The 23,622-nt window shown below is 38.9% G+C and overlaps 1 protein-coding gene across 3 annotated transcripts in view; it reads right to left on the minus strand.

The window, feature by feature from the left end:
- Positions 1-23,622, minus strand: part of MSRB3 (methionine sulfoxide reductase B3) — a 183,385-nt gene that overhangs the window by 12,026 nt on the left and 147,737 nt on the right. For all 3 annotated transcript variants that reach the window (XM_027967480.3, XM_027967481.3, XM_012174611.5), the window contains one exon: positions 984-1,081. In XM_027967480.3, the coding sequence (XP_027823281.1) occupies positions 984-1,081 (98 nt within the window). The remainder of the gene's footprint in view (positions 1-983; positions 1,082-23,622) is intronic.

Raw genomic sequence — 23,622 nt, forward strand, 5'->3', positions numbered from 1 at the left:
TAGTAAATATGCCACCTCCTCCCTAAAACTCCTGTGGCTGATGAACAGGGTTAAAGGGCAGGTAGAAGAATGCTGAGGGAGGCTCACGTGGCAATCCCTCTGCTCTCACAGCTGCCTGACGGTGCCCCTCCACCTCTAATTTGTACAAGAGACAGCCCCCAGCAACGCACTCTAGCATCAGTGAGTTTCCGTACCATAGCACTCGGATTTACATTTCACTTATGTAAAGCAAAGTCGAGCAGGATGACCTACTCTGGACTAGAATGCGCAGTTGCTCTAGATCTATGTATAAGAAGGTTCTGGCCATGTCCCTGGGTTTAAGTTCAAGTTTCTTGATTGAGATGACAGATTAACTATATTTTTGCCTCCTCCTCAACACATGTTCATTTCCCATTAGATCCGGCACTGATTCAGTCAGAGGAGAGTGAAAGGAACATCCTTAGACGTGAGGATAGGCCTATTTCTAGGAGATCTATAGAAGGAATTATTTTCTCGCACGTTCTCTCTCTGCCCTCGCACAGCCTGCCACTAAACTTCCTCTTCCTACTGCTGTTCTCCAGCCTCCCTCCTCACATCCATCCAAGGAGAGACGTTTCTGGGGTCTTCGCTGACCATGCTGGGATCATTATCATTAGAGGTATGATGACTGAACAGTGAGCACACACAGAGAGTAAACGTCAGATCACGTGAAGTCACGTAATGAAATCTTCATTCAGTTCCCCACTGTACTGAGTCAATAAGAAGAACTTTTCCAACCAATGATTTTGTTTACTAGTGTTGAAGACCGACATTTAATAGGACTTGCTAAACTCCTCAAGACTGAGATATCATTAGGACTTGACAGAGACCTCATTGTGTTTGTCTGTCACTTTTGTGATGGGTCAATTGGCCTTAGTTACTATATTTAGCACAACCAGGAGCCTTGGAAGTGTTTGCAAAGCAGAATGAGCAACATTTTGGGTTTTTAGGTGGGGTACACTGACCTGAGAGCAGCTGGTCTCCACCCTGTGCATCCCATAGGAAAAGTCATCTGTGAATGTCACCGCATCAGAATTGATCACGTCGTGGAATGAAGGCCAGCCTGGGGCAGAGCACGCACAAGAACCGAAACAGAGAGAGATACAACCATGGGTTAGAATGCAATTCTAAAAGGAATACTAAGCATAGAAAGGAAACCTTTAGTATATGAATCATGCTTAACTTTTTCAACCTGAAAAAAGAAAGGCCGAAGACTGAAGGTTAAAGTATCTTGCAAAAATGCAACTATGTTTTAAGAATAACCTTTTCCTCACATCCAGATTATAGCTGCATTGAGATTTATGTTTTGTGAGACTCTCTTAGAACACCCAGTAGTTTTGAGCACATCCCCCAAACTTACAAAGCTCTCTTTCACCATTTCTGCTTCTTGTTCTTATCTTCAGAGTCACTGGGCATAGTTCAGAACCACTATGAGTTTTACACTGTGATTTTTTTTTTCCAAAACACAATCCAACTGGTCTGGCTGTTAACTTTAACTATTCCATACTTCTTTAATACTTTTTTAGTACTTAGTTTGGATAGTTAAGGGCTTCCCTGGTGACTCAGATGGTGAAGAATCTGCCTGCAATGCAGGAGACCTAGGTTGATCCCTGGGTGAGGAAGAGCCCCTGGAGAAGGGAATGACTTAACCACTCCAGTATTCTTGCCTGGAGAATTTCATGAACAGAAGAGCCTGGTGGGCTACAATCCATGGGGTCGCAAAGAGTCGGGCACAACTGAGTGACTAACACTTGGATAGTTAAAATATATTTTTAAAATTCTGTTGTTTCCATCTTAATATAATTTCTCAGGAGAAGACTCTTGAGAGTCCCTTGGATAGCAAGAAGATCAAACCAGTCAATCCTAAAGGAAATCAACCCTGAATAATCATTGGAAGGACTGATGCTGAAGCTGAAGCTTTGAAGCCAATCCTTCGGCTACCTGATGCAAACAGCTAACTCATCGGAAAAGACCCTAATCCTGGGAAATACTGAGGGCAGTAGGAGAAGGGGCGACAGAGGATGAGATGGTTGGATGGCATTACTGACTCAACGGACATGAGTTTCAGCAAATTCCAGGAGGATAGTGAAGGACAGGGAAGCCTGGCATCCTGCAGTCCATGGGTTCGAAAAGTCAGACGTGACTTAGTGACTGAACAACAGGAAGTTGTCTGGAAAGCACAAGTGCTATCTATTGATGGGCAAGAGGCATGCTCACTTCATAGGACAGTCACAGAGCAGTATTCCTCAGGAATCTCCAGGTAGCACCTTCTCTCAAACAGCATCTTGTTCCAATTTTCATTTATTCTAGTGATTATTAAAATATGCACACAGCTTTTAAAAACTCAGTGGTAAGTAGACTTTCAGATTGTACACATGTTTATGGGTATACCCAGGTTTTACGTTCAGTACTTATGGGCTTGTTTTTATATGTTTCCAGAAAATATGTCTGGAGTTACTGAGCTGAAGTCTGTATTCCTAAAATGATGAAAGAGGTGCAATGTTGCTGAATTGCTTCTTTTTCAGAAGTGAAATTTTTCCTGTAGAAAGGAGGAAGCCCTTTAAAAGCAGAGTACTTTGTGTTAATACACCTATTGAAAGAAAACAGAATGCAAATTTCAACAATATGATTTCCAGTTTCAAACAAAAACAAATTAGCTCAGACCAGGTTTTTATAATAAATTCCCTCAAGCTCCCCGCCCTGCACTCCCCTCATGCAACAGTACAGCTTTCATAGTGCGAGATTTAACACCCGGAGTTTAAACACTTTCCAATTTTATTTTTGGGGGCTCCAAAATCACTGCAGATGGTGATTGCAGCCATGAAATTAAAAGACCCTTACTCCTTGGAAGAAAGGTTATGACTAACCTAGATAGCATATTGAAAAGCAGAGACATGACTTTGCCAACAAAGGTCCGTCTAGTCAAGGCTATGGTTTTTCCAGTGGTCATGTATGGATGTGAGAGTTGGACTGTAAAGGAAGCTGAGCGCCGAAGAATTGATGCTTTTGAACTGTGGTGTTGGAGAAGACTCTTGAGAGTCCCTTGAACTGCAAGGAGATCCAACCAGTCCATTCTAAAGGAGATTGGTCCTGGGTGTTCATTGGAAGGAATGATGCTGAAGCTGAATCTCCAATACTTTGGCCACCTCATGCAAAGAGTTGACTCATTGGAAAAGACTCTGATGCTGGGAGGGATTGGGGGCAGGAGGAAAAGGGGATGACAGAGGATGAAAAATGGCTGGATGGAATCACCAACTTGATGGACGTGAGTCTGAGTGAACTCCGGGAGATGGTGATGGACAGGGAGGCCTGGCGTGCTGCAATTCATGGGGTCGCAAAGAGTCAGACACGACTGAGGGACTGAACTGAATTCCTTGATTTTAATTCAAGATTGCTACAAATCACCAAGAAAACCTTAACTTAGTAGATATAGGCTAATAATCCACAAAACCCAATTATGCTAAGAAACATCAATATCCTTAAGAAAACTCATTTCTCCCCATTTTCTAAATTCCAGAGAGACTCTCAACATATTCTGGGCTACACTATTTGGTTTTTGATGATTACTTGACACATTTCAATGCTCTTCTTTGTTTAACGACAGAAGCACCAATCAGTTCAGTTCAGTCGCTCAGTCATGTCCGACTCTTTGCAACCCTATGTCTGCAGCATGCCAGGCTACCAATACTAAAGAAAAACTTAGTGGTGATGTTTTAAAGTGAAAGTGAAGTCGTGTCCAACTCTTTGAAACCGAATGGACTGTAGCCCGCCGGGCTCCTCCGTCCATGGGATTTTCCAGGCAAGAATACTGGAGTGGGTTGCCATTTCCTTCTCCAGGAGATCTTCCCAACCCAGGGATCAAACTCGGGTCTCCTGCATTGCAGGCAGACTCAACCATCTTAACCACCAGGGAATCCCAATGTTTTAAGACATTGAAAAATAATTTATCTATGAAAAGAAAGAGAACATTCTGGTTTTTGTTGAAAACCTTCCATGTCTTGTTTGATTACAGTTTATAGCAAATAATATTATGAGGAGACATATTTGATTCAGCAGTAAATAGGTAAAAACTCAGGAGGTTTTGTTTTTTTAAAAAAATTTACCATAAAGCTACCACCCTCCCCCCCCACACATTTTTCTATTTCTAGAATTTAAAATAGATCCAGAGAAATATATATTCATTTCCCATGCTTACCCCTGCATTTTGTGTATACTTATCTTGTTCTGCTCATCACACTAGATTTGTGATTTGTTTTCATGCTTTCTCCCTGTTTAGGTGGTGAGCATTTTGAAGGGAATTGACTTCAGTATATTCAGAGCTTCCCATGATATACAGTACAGACGTACAGTTGAGATGTTTATTAAACTGATTTTCAACTTGGCTTATAGAAGAAAGTGGAATGAATATTTATAGTACATCATAGAGTCCATAAGAGGAGAGAACATAATCATACTCCTTTACAAAACCAGATTAAGGAATATCCGTTCTAATTTCTCACTGGACTATCCAATTTGGCTCAATTTCTATAATTAAGCCTCTCTATCCAGGTGAAATATCCTTATTATTTATTTAAGGTAGTAAAAACACATAACGATCATCTAGGTTACTCACTTTACTGGGTTGTGCAGGGAGAGGGTTGGGGAGCAGAAGGAAGAGTTATTTGTCAGCCTTACTCAGGCAGGAAGTGGCAAAGCCAAAACTAGAATCTGTCTTAATCTACAGCTGATTTAGTCTAGGTGCTCTACTTACGTCCCACTTTCTTCCTCAGTGAAGGGTTTGAGAGGTCAATCATTTAAACACTGTAGCAGGAAGGAAGTTGTCCGGTTTAAGAATTATGTTTACTGCTAGTCTGGATTAGTTGATAGATACACTGTTGCACTTAAGAGCTGCTAGGTGGAAGGGGATAGTGAATGGGTACCCTAGACAATACCAGTTCCCGCACCTTCTAAAGACCAAACCGTTTAAAGGGAAAGTCCAAGAGTAATGATGTAAATGATGTCATCTAGTTTGGGATATAGGCAAGATTTGTATTCATTTATCTAAAACAGCCAGGAAGACTTAAAAACTCACCTTTAGGCAATAATATTGAGAAAATGATAAGCTTTATTTGGGGTTTCTTCATTCTAATTTTTCTCTAATAACTGTGAATCACTGCCTACTAAAGATTTTGGGGAGGGGAGAGAACTGCTTTCAAATGAGCTATGAAACCATACAGCTATACATTTTGCTTCCATGAATTAAATATTTATAGAATTTTCCAAAAGACTATTTAAGAGCTGAGCAGGGTGATCTGGAGTGACATGGAGTACAGGTTCTCAAAAGACTTCAATGTTTCTGGGAACACTGTTGACACTTGAATAGTTTTTGTTATTTACCATGGTGCTATCTAAACACTGGAAGAGACACTAAGCATCCCCAAATTCAGAGTCCCTTTGCACTGTAGAAGAATTATAGCTTTCAAGCAGGAATATTGGACATGTCACCCACATCTTAATTGGTGGAGGCTGACAAAGAGAGCCATGTTGAAGTTTATAACTGTATATGATGGAACATATTTCAAAAGAGAATCATTGGTCAACTTCATCAGTAAGGTGAACAAAAGAGCACGCTGAGCCCTTTTGCTGCATCTCTCAGAACAAGCAAGCTCTATAGAAAGAGAATCCATCAGAAAGGTAAGTCCTATTGACAATCAAACTAAGAAGGACCTTCACCCAAGAATAAATCGTCTTATGGGAGAGAAGCCACAGTGATGACAGCACTTTGAAAGCAGAATTCCCTCATCATGTGAAAGTATTTAAAGGAGGAACTCTTCACTGCTGTAAAAATCCTCAAAGGAAACCCTGCCCCCACTCCTAATAATAAGGAGAGTGCTTCAAAGGGTGATAGGCAAAGACTGAAGCAATCTGGGTCTTGTTGAGAAAATTATCTTGAGCAAAAGAGGGGGGGATGTGTTTTTGTCAGTTTTGACATTAAAGACAGATCATCCATCCTCCTTTCTCTAGGATTTCCCTTTTGGTCTTCTCATCTAACAAAACAGTATTTGTTTTGGATGCATTCCATATACTTTTTAAAAGAAAAGTCATGTGAAAACCTGTATAAACAGAGTTGACTCACCCTATCCCCAGTACATCCTTTTGTTTCTATTCAAAGAGTTTGGATATGGGCTGATTATCATTTTATTTCCAAGACCATAAACTGTACCTTTTAGATATTAGCCTATTAATATCAAGAACAACTTATATTCAATAAATAATTCTCCTTTGTAAGAATTCTCCTTTCTCAATAGCAAGTAACTACAAGTACTACCCTTCATACCGACAAATTGGAATATGGCAGTTTTGCTTCGATTTTATCCAAACATCAGGCCAAATTAATCTGCAGACATAAATTGGTATCTATGGTATATGCTGGTATAATGTGATGCAAATCCAGGATATGTTCATTTACATCTCGAATGTAAGAGTAAGTGATCTAGTTTATTAACAGTAGGTCATTGGTGCTTGCTACCACCTACATTAAAATGGATTTTTTTTAGATTGCAGTAGGAAGAATGATTCCTGCTGACTCGTAATGTAGCTTAACAAAGCTGCTTTAAGTCTACTTGAACCTGGAATTTTATAGTGATACAGCTCTCCAAAAGTAGTGTACTGTTCACAGATTAAAAATGTTTCATTCCAATTGCCCCCTGAGAAAAACTTCCTTAGCTCTCTCTTCCAACCTTTTCCTCCTTCCTCTCAAACATCTTCAAAACAAGTTGTTAAAACTAGCAACAGATTATAAACAAGCTGAAGCCAATTCCATCTGTACCATGTCTAGAAAAAGTGGCCCTCATTCCTTTACTCTTAATTTAACAAGGATGGCTATACAGCTTCCTCTTCCCCTACCCACTCCCTCAACCCCCAGATAAGATTAGAAACCTCAGTAAATTAGCTACATGACCCATCAGTAGAACACAGCAGAAACTACCGGTGACCAAGGATACATTGAATTGAAATATAACGACAAGTATTTTGTTATCTTCAAATGCAAAAATAAGGCCACTTGGGCTTGAGTGATGGTTTAATAATGATGATATATACTTGAGCATGGTTTTGGTGAGACAAGTTGGAGATCTGCAGATATAATTTTCTACAGATAGCAATTCTCACAGCTCTATAATTCTAGGACCGTATTTCAAAATTTGTAGCTTGTAGTTTCTCTGAAACCAGAAACTATTAACCTCACTGACCAATATATACCTTATTAGCTATCTCAAGCCAAATAATAAAACTCTCTATGGAGACCTCCTAATAACAAAAATGGTTTGAAGCTTAGAGCTCTGATTCTTGCCCAGTTATTCACTTCAGGTATAACTTGAATAACATTTTTAAAAGGATGATTCTCTATTCCCCCTCAAAGACCCAAAAGTTTAATCAACCAAATACATGCATGTAGCAGAAGATCAAACAGTGCACGATGACTCAGTGACATGTTCCTTTTCAATTCTCCCCACCTTGTAGACAATCATGTTTAACAGGCTTCCTATTTATTTCTACAAGATATGCATATGCTATCTGATCCCTTCATTTTAAATCTGTGCTGTCCAGTACAGCAGTAGCCAGGAACACGTCACAAGTCAAATTACAATTAATTAAAATTAAATAAAATTTGAATTTCAGTTTCTTTGTCACACTAACCACAGTTCAGGTTCTCAACAGTTACATGTAGTTAATGGTGATGACACTGGACAACACAGATCCAGATATAGAATAGTTCTACCATTATTTTCCACAAATAGAAAATATTTCACCAGTGAACAGTGCTGTTTATGAACTATAAATTGATTCTTTCTTGTGAATTATGATTTATATTCATATTTACACTATCTCCCCTTCCTTCCCCCTTCTAATTTTTACAGTTACATTCCTTTTATTGATAATTCTTTTAAAACCTTCTTTGGTAACGTCTGTTTCTTGAACTAGAATGTAAAGTTGAATAAAGGCAGGGAGTTTGTTCACCTCTGTATTGCTAACAGGGCTTCCCAGCTGGCGCTAGTGGTAAAGAACCTGCCTGCCAGTGCAGAAGACCTGGGTTTGATCCCTATGTCGAGAAGATCCCCTGGAGAAGGGCACAGCAGCCTGCTTCTAGTCTTCTTGCCTGGACAGTCCCATGGACAGAGGAGCCTGGTGGGCTACAGTCCCTAGGGCCCCAAGAGTTGCACACAACTGAAGCGACTTAGCACGTATTGCCAGTTACTTAAAATAGTGCCTTCAACATAAGAATGTTATTTAAAAACTATGTAACGATTGAATGAATGCATGACTATCCTATAACTTAATACTGTTTGGCTCTCCTTAGTGCTCTGATCCTTCCTGCCTTTCCAGTGCCTAACCTTAATTAAGTCGTCCATGTTTTTATAGATTAATCCTAAGAGTTGAAAATGAGCAAGCAGCCTGTGTATTATTATGACTATACATGTATTGCTTATTGCAGAGCTGAAGTGTTCTCGGATTATCTTTCCTTCTGGATGGTCCAATTGTCATAATCTCAGAATGCTTAAAATCAAACATTTTCCTGTTTTTACATTGCATCACATGTTAAAAGGCATGCCACGTTTTCTACTGTCTTTTAGACTGTGATTTTCATTATACAATTGTACAAAATTTTTCTGTAATTCAGTATTTCAATTTTTGAGTTTTTAATTACAAATATTTAAAACACATGCAAAAGTTTACAGAATATAATGGGCATCCACGATTTAACAGATATCCAGATCTGACAGATAATAATTTAAAAAAATATTTGCTTCAACTTTTCTCTTTTTCTAACAGAATGAAATGTTACAATTATAGCCAGATCTGCCTCCAACCTTCTTCCCTATTCCTATACATCCTGGTACCACAAAGATAATCATTTATGTACCATTCCCAACACATGTGGAGAAGGAAACGGCAACCCACTGCAGTGTTCTTGCCTGGAGAATTCCATGGACAGAGGGGCCTGGCAGGTACAGTCCATGGGGTTGCAAAGAGCTGGACACGACTGAGCCACTAAGCCACCCCCCAACACGTGTTCTGGTTCATTTTCTGCAGTGTAATATCCATAAACAATATATAATATTCTAAGTGTTTAATGATTTATATAAATGACATCAAATCATGGGTACCTTCTGACGGATTATTTTTCCACATTATTCCTGGCCTCCAGTTATTCTGTTTGTTTTTACATTTTGTGTGTGTGTTTTTTAACAGCATCATCTTATCTTTATATATGAGGTATTTCAAATACCCCTGATAACATAAATCAGTGGGTTGTTTTATTTTAGCTTTCCTATTATTCTCTAAAATGTCTCTGCTTTCTCTAGGGTAATTGTTCTCTCTGTCTTGGGTTTTGTCTTTCGTGCTCTTGGTTTTCTTGGTACATCGATGGTGATCTTTGGCCATTTCTCTCTGAGCATGGAGGTCTGGGTCAGTTATCTTCTGCAGCTATACTATGCAAGGTCCTCTGCTTTCAGGTACAGTACAGGTTTGTTTCCTTACTAGTCTTAACTCTGAATAGAAAAGCTGACTGGGAGCTCTGTGAACACAGCTGATGCCCAAGAATTTGTTAGTCCTGACTAAGGTCCGTCTAGTCAAGGCTATGATTTTTCCTGTGGTCATGTATGGATGTGAGAGTTGGACTGTGAAGAAAGCTGAGAGCCGAAGAATTGATGCTTTTGAACTGTGGTGTTGGAGAAGACTCTTGAGAGTCCCTTGGACTGCAAGGAGATCCAACCAGTCCATTCTGAAGGAGATCAACCCTGGGATTTCTTTGGAAGGAATGATGCTAAAGCTGAAACTCCAGTACTTTGGCCACCTCATGCAAAGAGCTGACTCATTGGAAAACACTTTGATGCTGGGAGGGATTGGGGGCAGGAGAAGAAGGGGCTGACAGAGGATGAAATGGCTGGATGGCATCACTGACTCGATGGACATGAGTCTGAGTAAACTCCGGGAGTTGGTGATGGACAGGGAGGCCTGGCGTGCTGCGATTCATGGGGTTGCAAAGAGTCGGACACGACTGAGCAACTGAACTGAACTGAACTGAACTGAGGGTTCATTTTGGAGCACAACACCTGAACAGCAGCACCAATTCTCCCAGAGAGGCTGTTTAATATCTGAAGAGAGGACTCTTCCAGGTTTCTTCTTTTGCCATGTGACTAACTGATGATCTGTCAGTCTAAATATGAAAGCGAGGAAGATGAGAAGCTGGTCTTGCTGTTCTTTAGACTTTCGATTCAACACCTTGTTGTCAGTCCCGTTTGCCTCTTGATAATTCTGCTGGGCACCTCAAAACAACTCTAGCACGTATTCTGCGTTGTATCTTTCTTTAATCAACCATACCCATTAATGCATTTCCTCCCATTTTTCCCCCCTTGGGAAAACTGGTTATAATTTCTTGTCTGCTCAAGATCCCATTACTCTCCCCACAATCTAACTCTCTTTGCAACAGGTTTCTTTTCCTATTTAACTTCTCCTCCCTCTTCTCCTCCTCCTCTTTCTTCTATTTTTTAAAATTGTCACTTTAAAGAGGTTTCTTGGGAGACAGGAAAACAAACTTGTATGTTCAGTCTATCATCATGAACAAGAGGCTGAGATTCTTTTTAATAAACAAAATCACTGCAGATGATGACTGCAGCCGTGTAATTAAAAGATGCCTGCTCCTTGGAAGAAAAGCTATGACCAACCTAGACAACATATTTAAAAGCAGAGACATCATTTTGCCAACAAAGGTCCATATATTCAGAGCAATGGTTTTTCCAGTAGTCACGTATGGATGTGAGAGTTGGACCATAAAGAAGAATTGATGCTTTCAAACTGTGGTGCTGGAGAAGACTCTTGAGAGTCCCTTGGATAGCAAGGGGATCAAACCATTCAATCCTAAAGGAAATCAACCTTGAATATTCACCAGAAGTATTGAAGCTGAAGCTCCAATCCTTTGGCCACGTGATGTGAAGAGCTGACCCATTGGAAAAGGCCCCGATGCTGGGAAAGATTGAGGGTAGGAGAAGTGGGTGACAGAGGATGAGATGGTTGGATGGCATCACTGAGTCAATGAACATGAGTTTCAGCAAACTCCGAGAGATAGTGAAGGACAGGGAAACCTGGCATGCTACAGTCCGAGGGGTAGGAAAGAGTCAGACATGACTTAGCAACTGAATAACAAATGCTCAGTCTATCATCAAGAAGCTGAGATTCTTTTTAATAGACTGCAGATTTTAGTGTCTTGATCTATTAGTTTATGGAAAGAAGCAACAGATTTCAGGCATTATAATTTTTTCCACTAATCACAATTATATTATTTTTTACCTTACTGATAAAAAAAAATACCAAAATTAATGTAAGGTTTAGCAGCTTTAACTGGTTCAGATTTGACTCTGGCTAAAACGTGATTATGGGCTAACTAGATGAGATTAGCACTTACTTCATGACCTCTGCAGTGCCCTCTGGGTTTAGAATCAGGCAGGGAGGATAGTCTCCTCCCTGAACAGTTCAGTGGAAAAAATTTCTTAGATTACTTTTCAACTTTGTATTTGCTTAATGTGGTTTGAGAATTTCTTGTGTTTTGGCCCTCCTGCCATAGCAAATATAAGGACAAGCGTCCCCCATATGCTGATGACATGATTTCATTATTGTAAACAAGCAACAGTCTCAAGAGGCAAATTCTCAAGTGGCAAACTCTCGAGTAAATGGTTTTAATAGTAAGTATGACAAAAATAAAACCATCGGTTTTGGCAAACATTTTCCCTATGCTTCATTCAGCTTTAGTGAGTGGTACCTCAAGCAAAAATGATACTTAAAGCAAAGAGTTTATATATATAAAATTATAATCAATCTATAGATACTAAAAATCAATGAAGATAATGATAAATGAAAGTAAAAATGTTAGTCACTTAGTCGTGTCTGACTCACTGTGACCCCAGGGACTGTAGCCTGCCACGTTTCTGTCCATGGGGTTCTCCAGGCAAGAATACTAGAGTGGGTAACCATTTCCTTCTCCAGGGGATCTTACTAACCTAGGGATCAAATGCAGGTCTCCGGCATTGTTAGCAGATTCTTTACCGTCTGAGCCAGCAGGGAAGCCCATGAATATAAATAACGCTAGTAAAATATAAATACAATGTACTATAGCTCAGCTGGTAAAGAACCCACCTGCCAATGCAGGAGACACAAGAGACATGAGTTTGATCCCTGGGTCGGGAAGATCCCCTGGAGAAGGAAATGGCAACCTACACCTGTATTCTTGCCTGGAAAATTCCATGGACAGAGGAGGCTGGCAGGCTACAGGCCATGGGGTCACAAAGAGTCAGACATGACTGTGTGCATGCATATATGCACGCAAAGCACTGTTCAAACATGAATTTTATTTTGGTTACTAGTTACCTTGCTTTTCTGTCTTGTTGCCAGGTAACCCAATAGCTCTAAATGGCAGTGGCACTGTTGCTGGGACATTTTGAATGGCACGATGACGGGGAATCACATAAAGACTACATGATCAGATCTGTGTTTTAGGAAGATGGCTCTGGAAGCAGTCTGGAGGGTGAGGGATAAAAGGGAAGATGAAAGCAGGTCTACCAGATGAAGACTATGTACAGGAATAGAAGTTCTAAATGAAGACAATTGCAATGGGACTGGGGATCAGGAGAGCGATTACAGAGACTGAGAGCACAGTTCCAATTGTGGTGACTGGGATACCTGTGGGGGAGTGAAGGAGAAGGGCAGGGTCAGATTATGATTAGATTCCCAGCTTGTATGACCAGTTGGATCATGCCCATCATGCATGTTTTCAGGGAAAATAACAAAATCAGTCTAGTGTGAAACTAGAGGCAGAGAAATATGTGGGCTCAGAAGTGAGACCCTGGCTAAAGATACAGATGTGAAAGTCTGCAGAGCACAGAAGACAGTAAGACTAGAATGAGGTTTGGAAGAAGGAGAATAGGGTGGCAGTGGAGAATCATACAGGTATTTAAACGGTGAGCTGAAAAATGAGTCAGCAAAGGAAAATAGAAGAGGGTGTTCCAGAAAATAGGAGGAGGACAGGGGTATCAAGACAAAGTTAGATAATAAAGTGAAAACTGTTCAAGGCTGGAGGGCAGACTGTAGTGACACAATCTACAGAAAGGACCAGTCAAGTAAAATCTGAGAGGAGATTACTGAATTCAATAATTAGGAGATCTGAGGAACTTTAAGAAGAGACATTTCAATGTGATGATGACAGAACAGCATATGTGAAGTGGAGAAAGTGAACAAAGACTGCTCTTTACAAAGCCTGGCAGGGAAGGAAGGTGAGCCAGGTTGATGGCTAGTGGAGAGCATAATGACATTTGTGCTAAAATATTTGGGTTCTTGGGGCCCCTCCTACTGATTCCACCTTTCTGTTTTTCTAAGGTGTTTAATATCTCACACTATTACTTTTTTATGGAGTTTTTGCAATAAAATAAGTAATGTGAAAAATATTTAGACATGCTAAAAAATCTTAAGCAGTACTCAACTGCTCCTTAGCTTTCTGAACAGAAGTTGTATTTGAAGAAAGGCTAAAAGACTAAAATAGAATTCCATCCCCAGAATTGTTTTATATTTAGTTTATGTTTCAAGTTGTCTGTTGTTGTTTTGCTCCTAATATCTTTTGGTCTACCAAGCTGAAAGTTACGAGTTTGAGTTTTAAATGACTATGGCAATCTGTCCAGCTTTTCTGGCACAGTAGTAGGTACTCACTAAATATGGATGAATAAATGAATCCAGAGTTTTAATTCTAGGTCAAGTTTCACTGTCAAAGATGTTCAGAGCACCCAGTACTTTTTCTTCAAAGCATGTATCATGGTTTGTGACTATTTATTTTTGAGTGGGTAATTTTTGATTACTCTTTACTTCTACCAAGCTCCATGTGAATATGACCACTTTCTTTACTATTATATCCTCAATGCATAGCTCATAGAAATATCTGTTGAATGAATTAATTAACAAAGAAAATATCAGCACAAATTCATTATTTAACAACAAAATTGGACTGAATTAAAGGATTATCACTTAGTGTGGACCTGCCTATCACTATGCTGATCAGGAAAAAAAAAAAAAAAAGGATGAAGAGTTTCTACTATTTCGTTTTAGGCAATTTTTTATAAATATCAAACTTAACATAATATGATAATTTCCCTGCTATCAATAGTCCATGTCCTCAAACTGATTACTAATAATCTCATATGTAGAAGCCACATAGCCTTGTCACCTGTAAGGATTTCAGGCATTGGCATCTGTGAAAGGACAACATGACTAAAAACTGTCAAGAACACTGAGGTGTCCTTTGGGCAGCATGAACATCTGGTATCTATTCTCTTTGGAGATTAATAATGTAGCTGTAATGCAGCAGCCTTCGCTAATTCCTTTGAGCCCCACACAGCATTTTTAAATGGTTCCAAACACACAAGATCTCTAACTGGTATAGATTTCATCCACAGTTTCCTTACAGTCACAAAACATCTCAGAAACTCCTAAGCAGGAATTGACAGAGGAAAGCTTCCCTGTGCCCCTTTGTGAAGGCAGCAAATAATAATTTTTTTCAGGTTCAATAAAATTACTAAGCTCAAACTGTTTCAACCGAAAAACCGAGGAGAGGGACTTTTATTTTCCCTGGCCTGAACACTGTCTCTTGCTACTTTAAATCACAGTTAATGTTTTAAAAAATATATCTTACACATAAGTCAGTCATAGACCTTTAGCATCAAAGGCTCTGAGCAACATGGCATGTAGCGGCCTGACCTTTAGCCATAATTTCTAAGTGCCATTAAAAATTGTCTCTCAAACTAGTTTTAAATTTAGTGTTGACCTAGTAACCTTGATCCCCAAACATTCAACTTTAGATGATTATTTTATTTTGTTCCAAAAGCTCTTCAGTCCAGTGAAGGCATCCATTAGGAAGCTTCACAAAGAGTTTCGAGTTTGCTTAGAATTTATTAGCTACATCGAACAGGAAGATGGTGATTTGGGTTGCTTGCTGAGTGAAGATTATTTACTGTGCTTAACTGACCTTAAGAATTCCAGGAGGGATACAGAATGGGGAAATTCAAAGAAATACAGATTCTATTCTCAGCGACAGGCAATCCAGACTAACAGTGAAATAATGTTCCATTCAACTGCAGTACTGAATTGGGTCTATTCACTATATAGCATCTTTGGGGACTGTCAGACTATCACTTACATTCTTCAGTTGGGTACCTATCCAAAATTTTAGACTATTTCCTCTAAATATATGTGCCTGATAAAAATGTAAGATTACTTCTAAGAGGAAGTTAGGTCTTGAACTTATTTTTCTTTTCTAACTTTTCTCCTGATGTTTTTCTCTAACTAAACTCTCTCTAGGCTTCTGAATAGGCTTTAGATCTTTATTCTATTATTACTTTTAGTAACAACAATATGAAATAAAATAATTCCTTGTTTTCATAAATCTATGATCCTTTGCTGCTCTATATCACCTTTTTATGACATGTCAAAACTCAGTTCACCTACCACAATTTAAATTTCTGACAACCCATCTTGAAAGAATATTTTGAAAAAGAACAGATTGCTCAGAAAAGCTATTAAAGACAAATAATCCAGAACAAAATGATTACTTAGAGTTGTTTACATGACAAAAGATGTTTTTTCCTTTGTAGCAGACACATAGCAAAACTGAAGCAATTTATCAAACACTGTATATTTCCTAACACATTAAAATTTTAAAATAAATAACATCAAAAAGACAGGAAGCAAAATACATGAAATCAAGACATACTTTGATAACTATTCATTCTTTTATAAATCCTTTAACGAAATCTTTTGCCAGTACCAAATCCCCATTACCTAGCTTTTCCTTTTCTTATATTTAATCATGTTCCAAAAAACGATATAACTTACTGTTTATAATAGGTTTTGTTATTTTTTTTTCTTATCTGTATTCAGCCAGCTAGAATGTAAGCGCCCTATGTGTAAAGTTAACTGTTTTGTTCCCAATGCATTCAAAGCTCCTAGAAGGATGTCTGAGATTTAATAAATTTTGGTTTAATGAACTTTCTATATATATTCTTGTTACTCTGAAAATCTTAGATTTAAAAATAATTCTTGTTTTGGTTTTAAAACACACAGCCACTGAAGTCTTTGTTATAGAATTAGTTATAGGGCTTCCCCAATATCTCAGCAGGTAAAGAATCTGCCTGCAATGCAGGAGACACAGGTTCAATCCCCGGGTTGGGAAAATCCTCTAGAGGAGTAAATGGCTACCCACTCTTGCCTGAAAAATCCCATGGACAGAGGAACCTGGTGGGCAACAGTCCAAAGAGTCACAAAGTGTCAAACACTACTGAGTACACACACAATACAAATACACAGAAGCTCTAGGTCACTTGATCTGAGCCACAGTCAGCTCCCGGTCTTGTTTTTGCTGACTGTATAGAGCTTCTCCATCTTCGGCTGCAAAGAATATAATCAATCTGATTTCGGTACTGACCATCTGGTGATGTCCATGTGTAGAGTTGTCTCTTGTGTTGTTGGAAAAGGGTGTTTGCTATGACCAGTGCATTCTCTTGGCAAAACTCTTGTTAGCCTCATTTTGTACTCCAAGGTCAAACTTGCCTGTTACTCCAGGTATCTCTTGACTTCCTACTTTTGCATTCCAGTCCCTATAATGAAACGGACATTTGTTTCTGGTGTTCTAGAAGGTCTTGTAGGTCATCATAAAACCGCTCAACTCCAGCTTCTTTGGCATTTAGCAGTTGGGGCGTAGACTTGGATTACTGGATTATGGTTTGCCTTGGAAACGAACAGAGATCATTCTGTCATTTTTGAGATTGCACCCAAGTACTGCATTTGGGACTCTCTTGTTGACTAAGAGGGCTACTCCATTTCTTCTAAGGAATTCTTGCCCACAGTAGTAGATATCATGGACATCTGAATTAAATTTGCCCATTCCAGTCCATTTTAGTTCGCTGAGTCCTAAAATGTCGATGTTCACTCTTGCCATCTCCTGTTTGACCACTTCCAATTTACCTTGATTCAGGGACCTAACATTCCAGGTTCCTATGCAATACTATTCTTTACAACATTGGACTTTACTTTCATCACCAGTCACATCCACAACTGGGCACTGTTTCACTTTGGCTCCATCTCTTCATTCTTTCTGGAGTTACATCTCCACTCTTCTCCAGTAGCATATTGGGCACCTACTGATCTGAGGAGTTCATCTTTCAGTGTCATATCATTTTGCCTTTTCATACTGTTACTGTTCATAGGGTTCTCAAGGTAACAGTACTGAAATAGTTTGCCATTCCCTTCTCCAGTGGACCATGTTTTTTTTTACAGAACTCTCCACCATTACCCATCAATCTTGGGTGGCCCTATATACCATGGTTCATAGTTTCATTGAGTTCATTCATTCTCCTTATTGCAAAATTCAGACTTAAATTGAAGACAGTATGGAAAACCACCAGACCATTCAGGTACGACCTAAATCAAATCCTTTATGATTATACAGTGGAAGTGACAAATAGATTCAAGGCATTAGATCTGATAGACAGAGTGCCTGAAGAACTATCAACAGAAGTTCATGACATTGTATAGGAGGCAGAGATCAAGACCATCCCCAAGAAAAACAAATGCAAAAAGGCAAAATGGTTGTCTGAGGAGGGCTTACAAATAGCTGTGAAAAGAAGAGAAGTGAAAGGCAAAGGAGAAAAGGAGAGATCTACCCATCTGAATGCAGAGTTCTGAAGAATAGCAAAGAGAGATAAGAAAGCCTTCCTCAGCAAAACAGAGGAAAACAAGAAATGAGAAAGACTATAGATCTCTTCAAGAAAATTAGAGATACCAAGGGAAAATTTCATGCAAAGATGGGTACAATAAAGGACAGAAACAGTATTGACCTAACAGAGGTAGAAGATATTAAGAAAAGCCAAGAATACACGGAAGAACTATGCAAAAGAGACCTTAACGACCCAGATCACACAATGGTGTGATCACTCACCTAGAGCCAGACATCCTGGAATGTGAAGTCAAGTAGGCCTTAGGAAGCATCACTACAAACAAAGCTAGTGGAGGTGATGGAATTCCAGCTGAGCTATTTCAAATTCTAAAAGATGATGCTGTGAAAGTGCTGCACCCAATATGCCAGCAAATTTTGGAAAACTCGGCAGTGGCCACAGGACTGGAAAAGGTCCGTTTTCATTCCAATCCCAAAGAAAGGCAGTGCCAAAGAATGTTCAAACTACCACACAATTGCACTCATCTCATACGCTAGTAACATAATGCTCAAAATTCTCCAAGCCAGGCTTCAACAGTTTGTGAATTGAGAACTTCCAGGTGTTCAAGCTGGATTTAGAAAAGGCAGAGGAACCAGAGATCACATTGCCAACATGCACTGGATCATAGAAAAAGCAAAAGGCTTTGGACTATGCCAAAGCCTTTGACTGCATGGATCACAGCAAACTGTGAAAAATTCTTCAAGAGATGGGAATATCAGACTACCTTACCTGCCTCCTGAGAAATCTGTACGCAGGTCAAGAAGCAACAGTTAGAATAAGACATCGAACAATGGACTGGTTCCAAATTAGGAAAGGAGTATGTCAAGGCTATATATTGTCACCCTGCTTATTTAACTTATATACAGAATATATCATGCAAAATGCTGGGCTGGATGAAGCACAAGCTGGAATCAAGAATGCTAGGAGAAATATCAATAGCATCATATATGGAGATGACGCCACCCTTATGGCAGAAAGTGAAGAGGAACTGAAGAGCTTCTTGATGAAAGTGAAAGAGGAGAGTGAAAAAGTTGGCTTAAAGCTCAACATTCAAAAAGCAAAGATCATGGCCTCAAGTCCCATCACTTTATACTGAATAGATGGGGAAACAATGGAAACAGTGAGAGACTTTATTTTCTTGGGCTCCAAAATCACTGCAGATGGTGACTACAGCCATGAAATTAAAAGATGCTTGCTTCTTGGGAGGAAGACTATGACCAACCTAGACAGCCTATTAAAAAGCAGAGACATTACTTTGCTGACAAGGGTCCGTCTAGTTAAAGCTATGGTTTTTCCAGTAGTCATGTATGGACGTGAGAGTTGGACTATAAAGAAAGCTGAGGGCCAAAGAATTGATGCTTTTGAACTGTATTGTTGGAGCATACTCTTGTGAGTCCCTTGGACTTCAAGGAGATCCAACCAGTCCATCCTAGAGGAAATCAGTCCTGAATATTCATTGGAAGGACTGATGCTGAAGCTGAAGCTCCAATACTTTGGCCACCTGATGTGAAGAACTGACTCACTGGAAAAGACCCTGATACTGGGAAAGATTGAAGGCAGGAGGAGAAGGGGACAACAGAGGATAAGATTGTTGGATGGCATCCCCGATTTGATGGACATGAGTTTGAGCAAGCTCCTGGAGTTGGTGATGGAAGGGAAGCCTAGCGTGCTGCAGTCCATGGGGTCACAGTGTTGGACAGGACTGAGTGACTAAACTGAACTGCACTAGGTCACTTACTAATGTTTATTGAAGATTTTGATGCCTGGCTGGCAGTTTTCTCTCCATTCCAAACTGCTACCTACATTCTGGGACTTCTATGAAGGCAACCCACCTAATAGTCCTCATATTAACAGCACATTAGTATCTCAGAAAGCCAAAACTAATCTAGTCCATGGAACCAAGATCCTATATTCAGCAAGAGCCATGGGTACAAATTGAAAACCTTCAGTGGCTTTGATTCTGACCACTGACAGGTTAATGCATTAAAAAATTAGAAGTCATCACATGAAGAAAATTGAATTTCAGATACATGAATTTGGCTAGAAAGGATTGTGGTACTGCACACATATTTTAATTTGGCACTGGATCATCCTGACAAAAAAAAAAAAAAAACAAATGGGGAAAATTCCATAAAGATACAAGCACATCCATAGTATATTCCAAGGGCTATAGGTTGATACAGCATTCTATCAGCTGTGTGTGCAGTAATATTTAAGCCCTTCTTCACTAAACCAGTTGTAAATGATGGAAAGTACAGTTGCAAAAGTTGGCTACTTAGTACTGAACAAACATTACATAAATATTTGTTGAATAAGTGAACCAAACTGAAGATGAAGAAAGTATTAACAAAATTGTGAAAATGATATCACACTAAATCAATGTATATACTTATGAATTTTGATAAAGGTCACCTCTCACTTGTTTATTGTTGCTTACGTCCCTAGACCAGAATATAGCATTCCATGGATTACTATCTCGTGATAGTATGTCATGTGCACTTGTGTACTTTCTTTTGATTTTTTTCCTGTTTGGGTAGCATAATATTTTAGAAGGTGTGGTCAGCATCCAAAGACATAAAGCACTTAACCATGTACTACTAAAGTCTCAACCATGAATTATTAAATAATCACCAAAATTATGGTCATAAAGGCTATTTAAAAATAAATTTTAATTGGATTTCCTGTATTAGAAAACTCCCTTGGGAAATTTCGCCAAGGTCTGGTGCTATATAAAAGGTCTTTTAAAATCACCTCCTTTGATTTGAGGTATCAATCAAGAACCGGTATAATAGCTCTTTGACAATTAATAGTTTTATTTTTGTGCTTTTTTATTTGTAATAGCTCTCCTACACAAATAATTTTTACCTCTCAATTTCAACTCTGCCTAATTCCAGGTATTGCCCTGGGTCTCTAGCTTCCAAGATATCTTAATGTTATTACTTTTTAGTGCTTTGTTGCTTGGCTCCTATTACTTTTCTATTTTAATTTTTTTTTTGAAGTATAGTTGATTGGCATGTTGTGTTAGTTTCCAGTGTACAGCAAAGTGAATCAATCATACATATACATGGATCCACTCTTTTTTAGATTCTTTCACCCCATAGGCCAGTACAGAGTACTGAGTAGTGTCCCCTGTGCTATACAGTAGGTCCTTACTGCATAGCTATGTATACCTAGTAGTGTGTCCTATTGGAGAAGGCAATGGCAGCCCACTCCAGTTTTCTTGCCTGGAGAATCCCAGGGACGGGGGAGCCTGGTGGGCTGCCGTCTATGGGGTCGCACAGAGTTGGACATGACTGAAGCGACTTAGCAGCAGCGACAACAGCAGCAGTGTGTCCTCTTGGGGCTTCCCAGGTGGTGCAGTGGTAAAGAATCACCTGCCAATGCCGGAGATGTAGGAGACACGGGTTTGATCCCTGGGTTGGGAAGATTCCCTGGAGTAGGAGAGTTCCATAGACAGAGGTGCCTAGAGGGCTACAGTCCACAGGGTCGCAGAGTCAGACACGATTGAGTGACTGAGCATGCATGTAGTGTGTCCTATTACTGTTTAAATATCTCATGCATACATTTATTAGCCATATACAAATTCATAAATGTGAATATATCCTACATGCTTTAAGTGCAGCCTTTTCCCCTCTCTTTTCTTGGTCCCTTTCCTCATCCTGCAGGAAATCTATGTTAACAACCTAATAACGATTGTGGCACAGTTTTGTCCATGTTCTTATAGCTTCACAAAATCATATCTACACACACACACAGAGAATCATATCTACACACACACAAACAGAAATGATCTAGTAGCTGCATCATATTCCGCTTTGCTACCAGCCTGCAAATGACAAGAATGACTTTGCTTCCCACGAAGTCTACACTGAACTGTCTCTGAGGCAGCCTAGAGAGTTGTCAAGTTGAGATAGTCTGTGACAGAATATAACTAGCGATGAAAAGAAATAAAATAGTAAGAAGCTACAAACATTTCCTGAAAGCCAAATAGTCCACATTCTACCAGAAGATTAATGATTTTTGTAAATGTTCTTTTCAATAAGAAATACTATATGTGTAAAACCCAGAGCTGCATGTCCCATGTGCAATGCACTTATAAAAAAATAAAAACTTTGGAAATGATGAAATGATAATGTAACACCCAAAGCAGGGGTTCTTAAGCTTTTTTTTGGTCCCATGGGCTTTTTGGAAGTCTGGTGAAGCCTATGGACCATTCAGGATAATGTTTTTAAATGCATGAGAGGGAATACACGGGATTATCAGAAAAGAAACAACCTTTAAATAGAATTACCAAAATACCAGGAAAAAAAATTTCCGATTTAGTAATAAATGTATCTTTTCATTAATGAATAGAATATTTTTCTTTCACTTGAAGTATAGTTGATTTATAATATTGTATTAGTTTCAGGTTGTACAGCAAAATGATAGAATAGAATCATTTTTACTAAGTAGGATGTATTAAGTAGAAAAAGCATGGAATTTGATGTTTAATTTACACACACAAACACACAAAATTGGGTTCAATCCTTGCTCTGCAATTAACTATCTGCAGAATCTCTGATAAGTAAACGCAACCTCACTGAGCCTCATTTTCTTCTTCTTTAATTTGAAATAGGAATCTACTTCCTGAGATTTATTGGGGATTATTGAATAATGAATGAAATATCTGGATCCCCTCTAGAAAACTATGAATCTAAATGTACATACCAAAACTTCAGGATTTCACAGACCTTGAGTTACTAACCATGCTTTATCTTTTACTGCCACCTTGATAAATTGCTCTCTTATCAGAGACCTTTACCCTTTAGAGAAGGAATCTTGCCTGAAAGCCCATCAACACATTCCAACAAACTTTCACAAATGTTACCAAAATCTTTCAAAGCACATTTCAGGAAGCATAATGACCTGAACCTAGCTCATCATGCAGTGTAACACTCTGCTTTTATGAATGAACTGGTGTAGACATTCGAAGAAGCTTGGTGTGCTATTCCTTATTCAAAATCGATATTGTTCAGGCTGTAACTATAATGAAGTAGTACGACCAAATCTGAATTCACCATCCAGAGAAAGATGTGGATAAATGAAAAAGATTCAGAAGATAGTCACAAAAACAAAAAAGAGTTTTTAAAAATGGCCTGTACAAATGGTTAAAGAAACAAGTACCTGGATTATGTTGTCTGGCAAAGAGAAAGACAAAGAGTCATGAAATATGTAAAAATATTTTAAAATATAGATTTGGTCTTGACAGAAAGATGAAGAAAAAAACAACAAAAATTTTAAACAGGAAAGTGCAAAGAGTCAGAAAGAATTCCTTACCTTATTTTATAAAACAAAAGCAACTGTATTGAAATAACAAACCAGAGGCTTGACTTATACATACTTTCCTGCCTCTGATGATGGCATCACCATTGTTGTGCTCCCACATCTACTTAGTCATTAACGACTACAATTACTATGATTTTTAATTTCCATCCCTTCTTCTCCACTCCTCATTCACCATCAAAATATCTATTTTCTATCTAGATAACATTTAACTGGACTACCAGACAGAAGACTCTCCCTGCCCAAACCACTTCCCAATTCTATTTGTTGTTCCTCTATTTACTATCTCATTTATGGAAAAGATGAGTATTTTCATGGTTGCATCAACACACCCAAGCTCATAACCACTTTCTTCTTTCATTCATATGCTTTCACTTAACTGGAATTTTGCCATCTCTAAATCCTAACCATTTGCTGAAACCTTGTTGAAGTCCTGTATGTTCCCTGCCGGGTTCTATAATTATTCTCCACTATTTCTGAATGTCTACAGTATTAG

Source organism: Ovis aries, chromosome 3, assembly GCF_016772045.2.
Source record: "Ovis aries strain OAR_USU_Benz2616 breed Rambouillet chromosome 3, ARS-UI_Ramb_v3.0, whole genome shotgun sequence".
Lineage (NCBI taxonomy): Eukaryota > Metazoa > Chordata > Mammalia > Artiodactyla > Bovidae > Ovis > Ovis aries.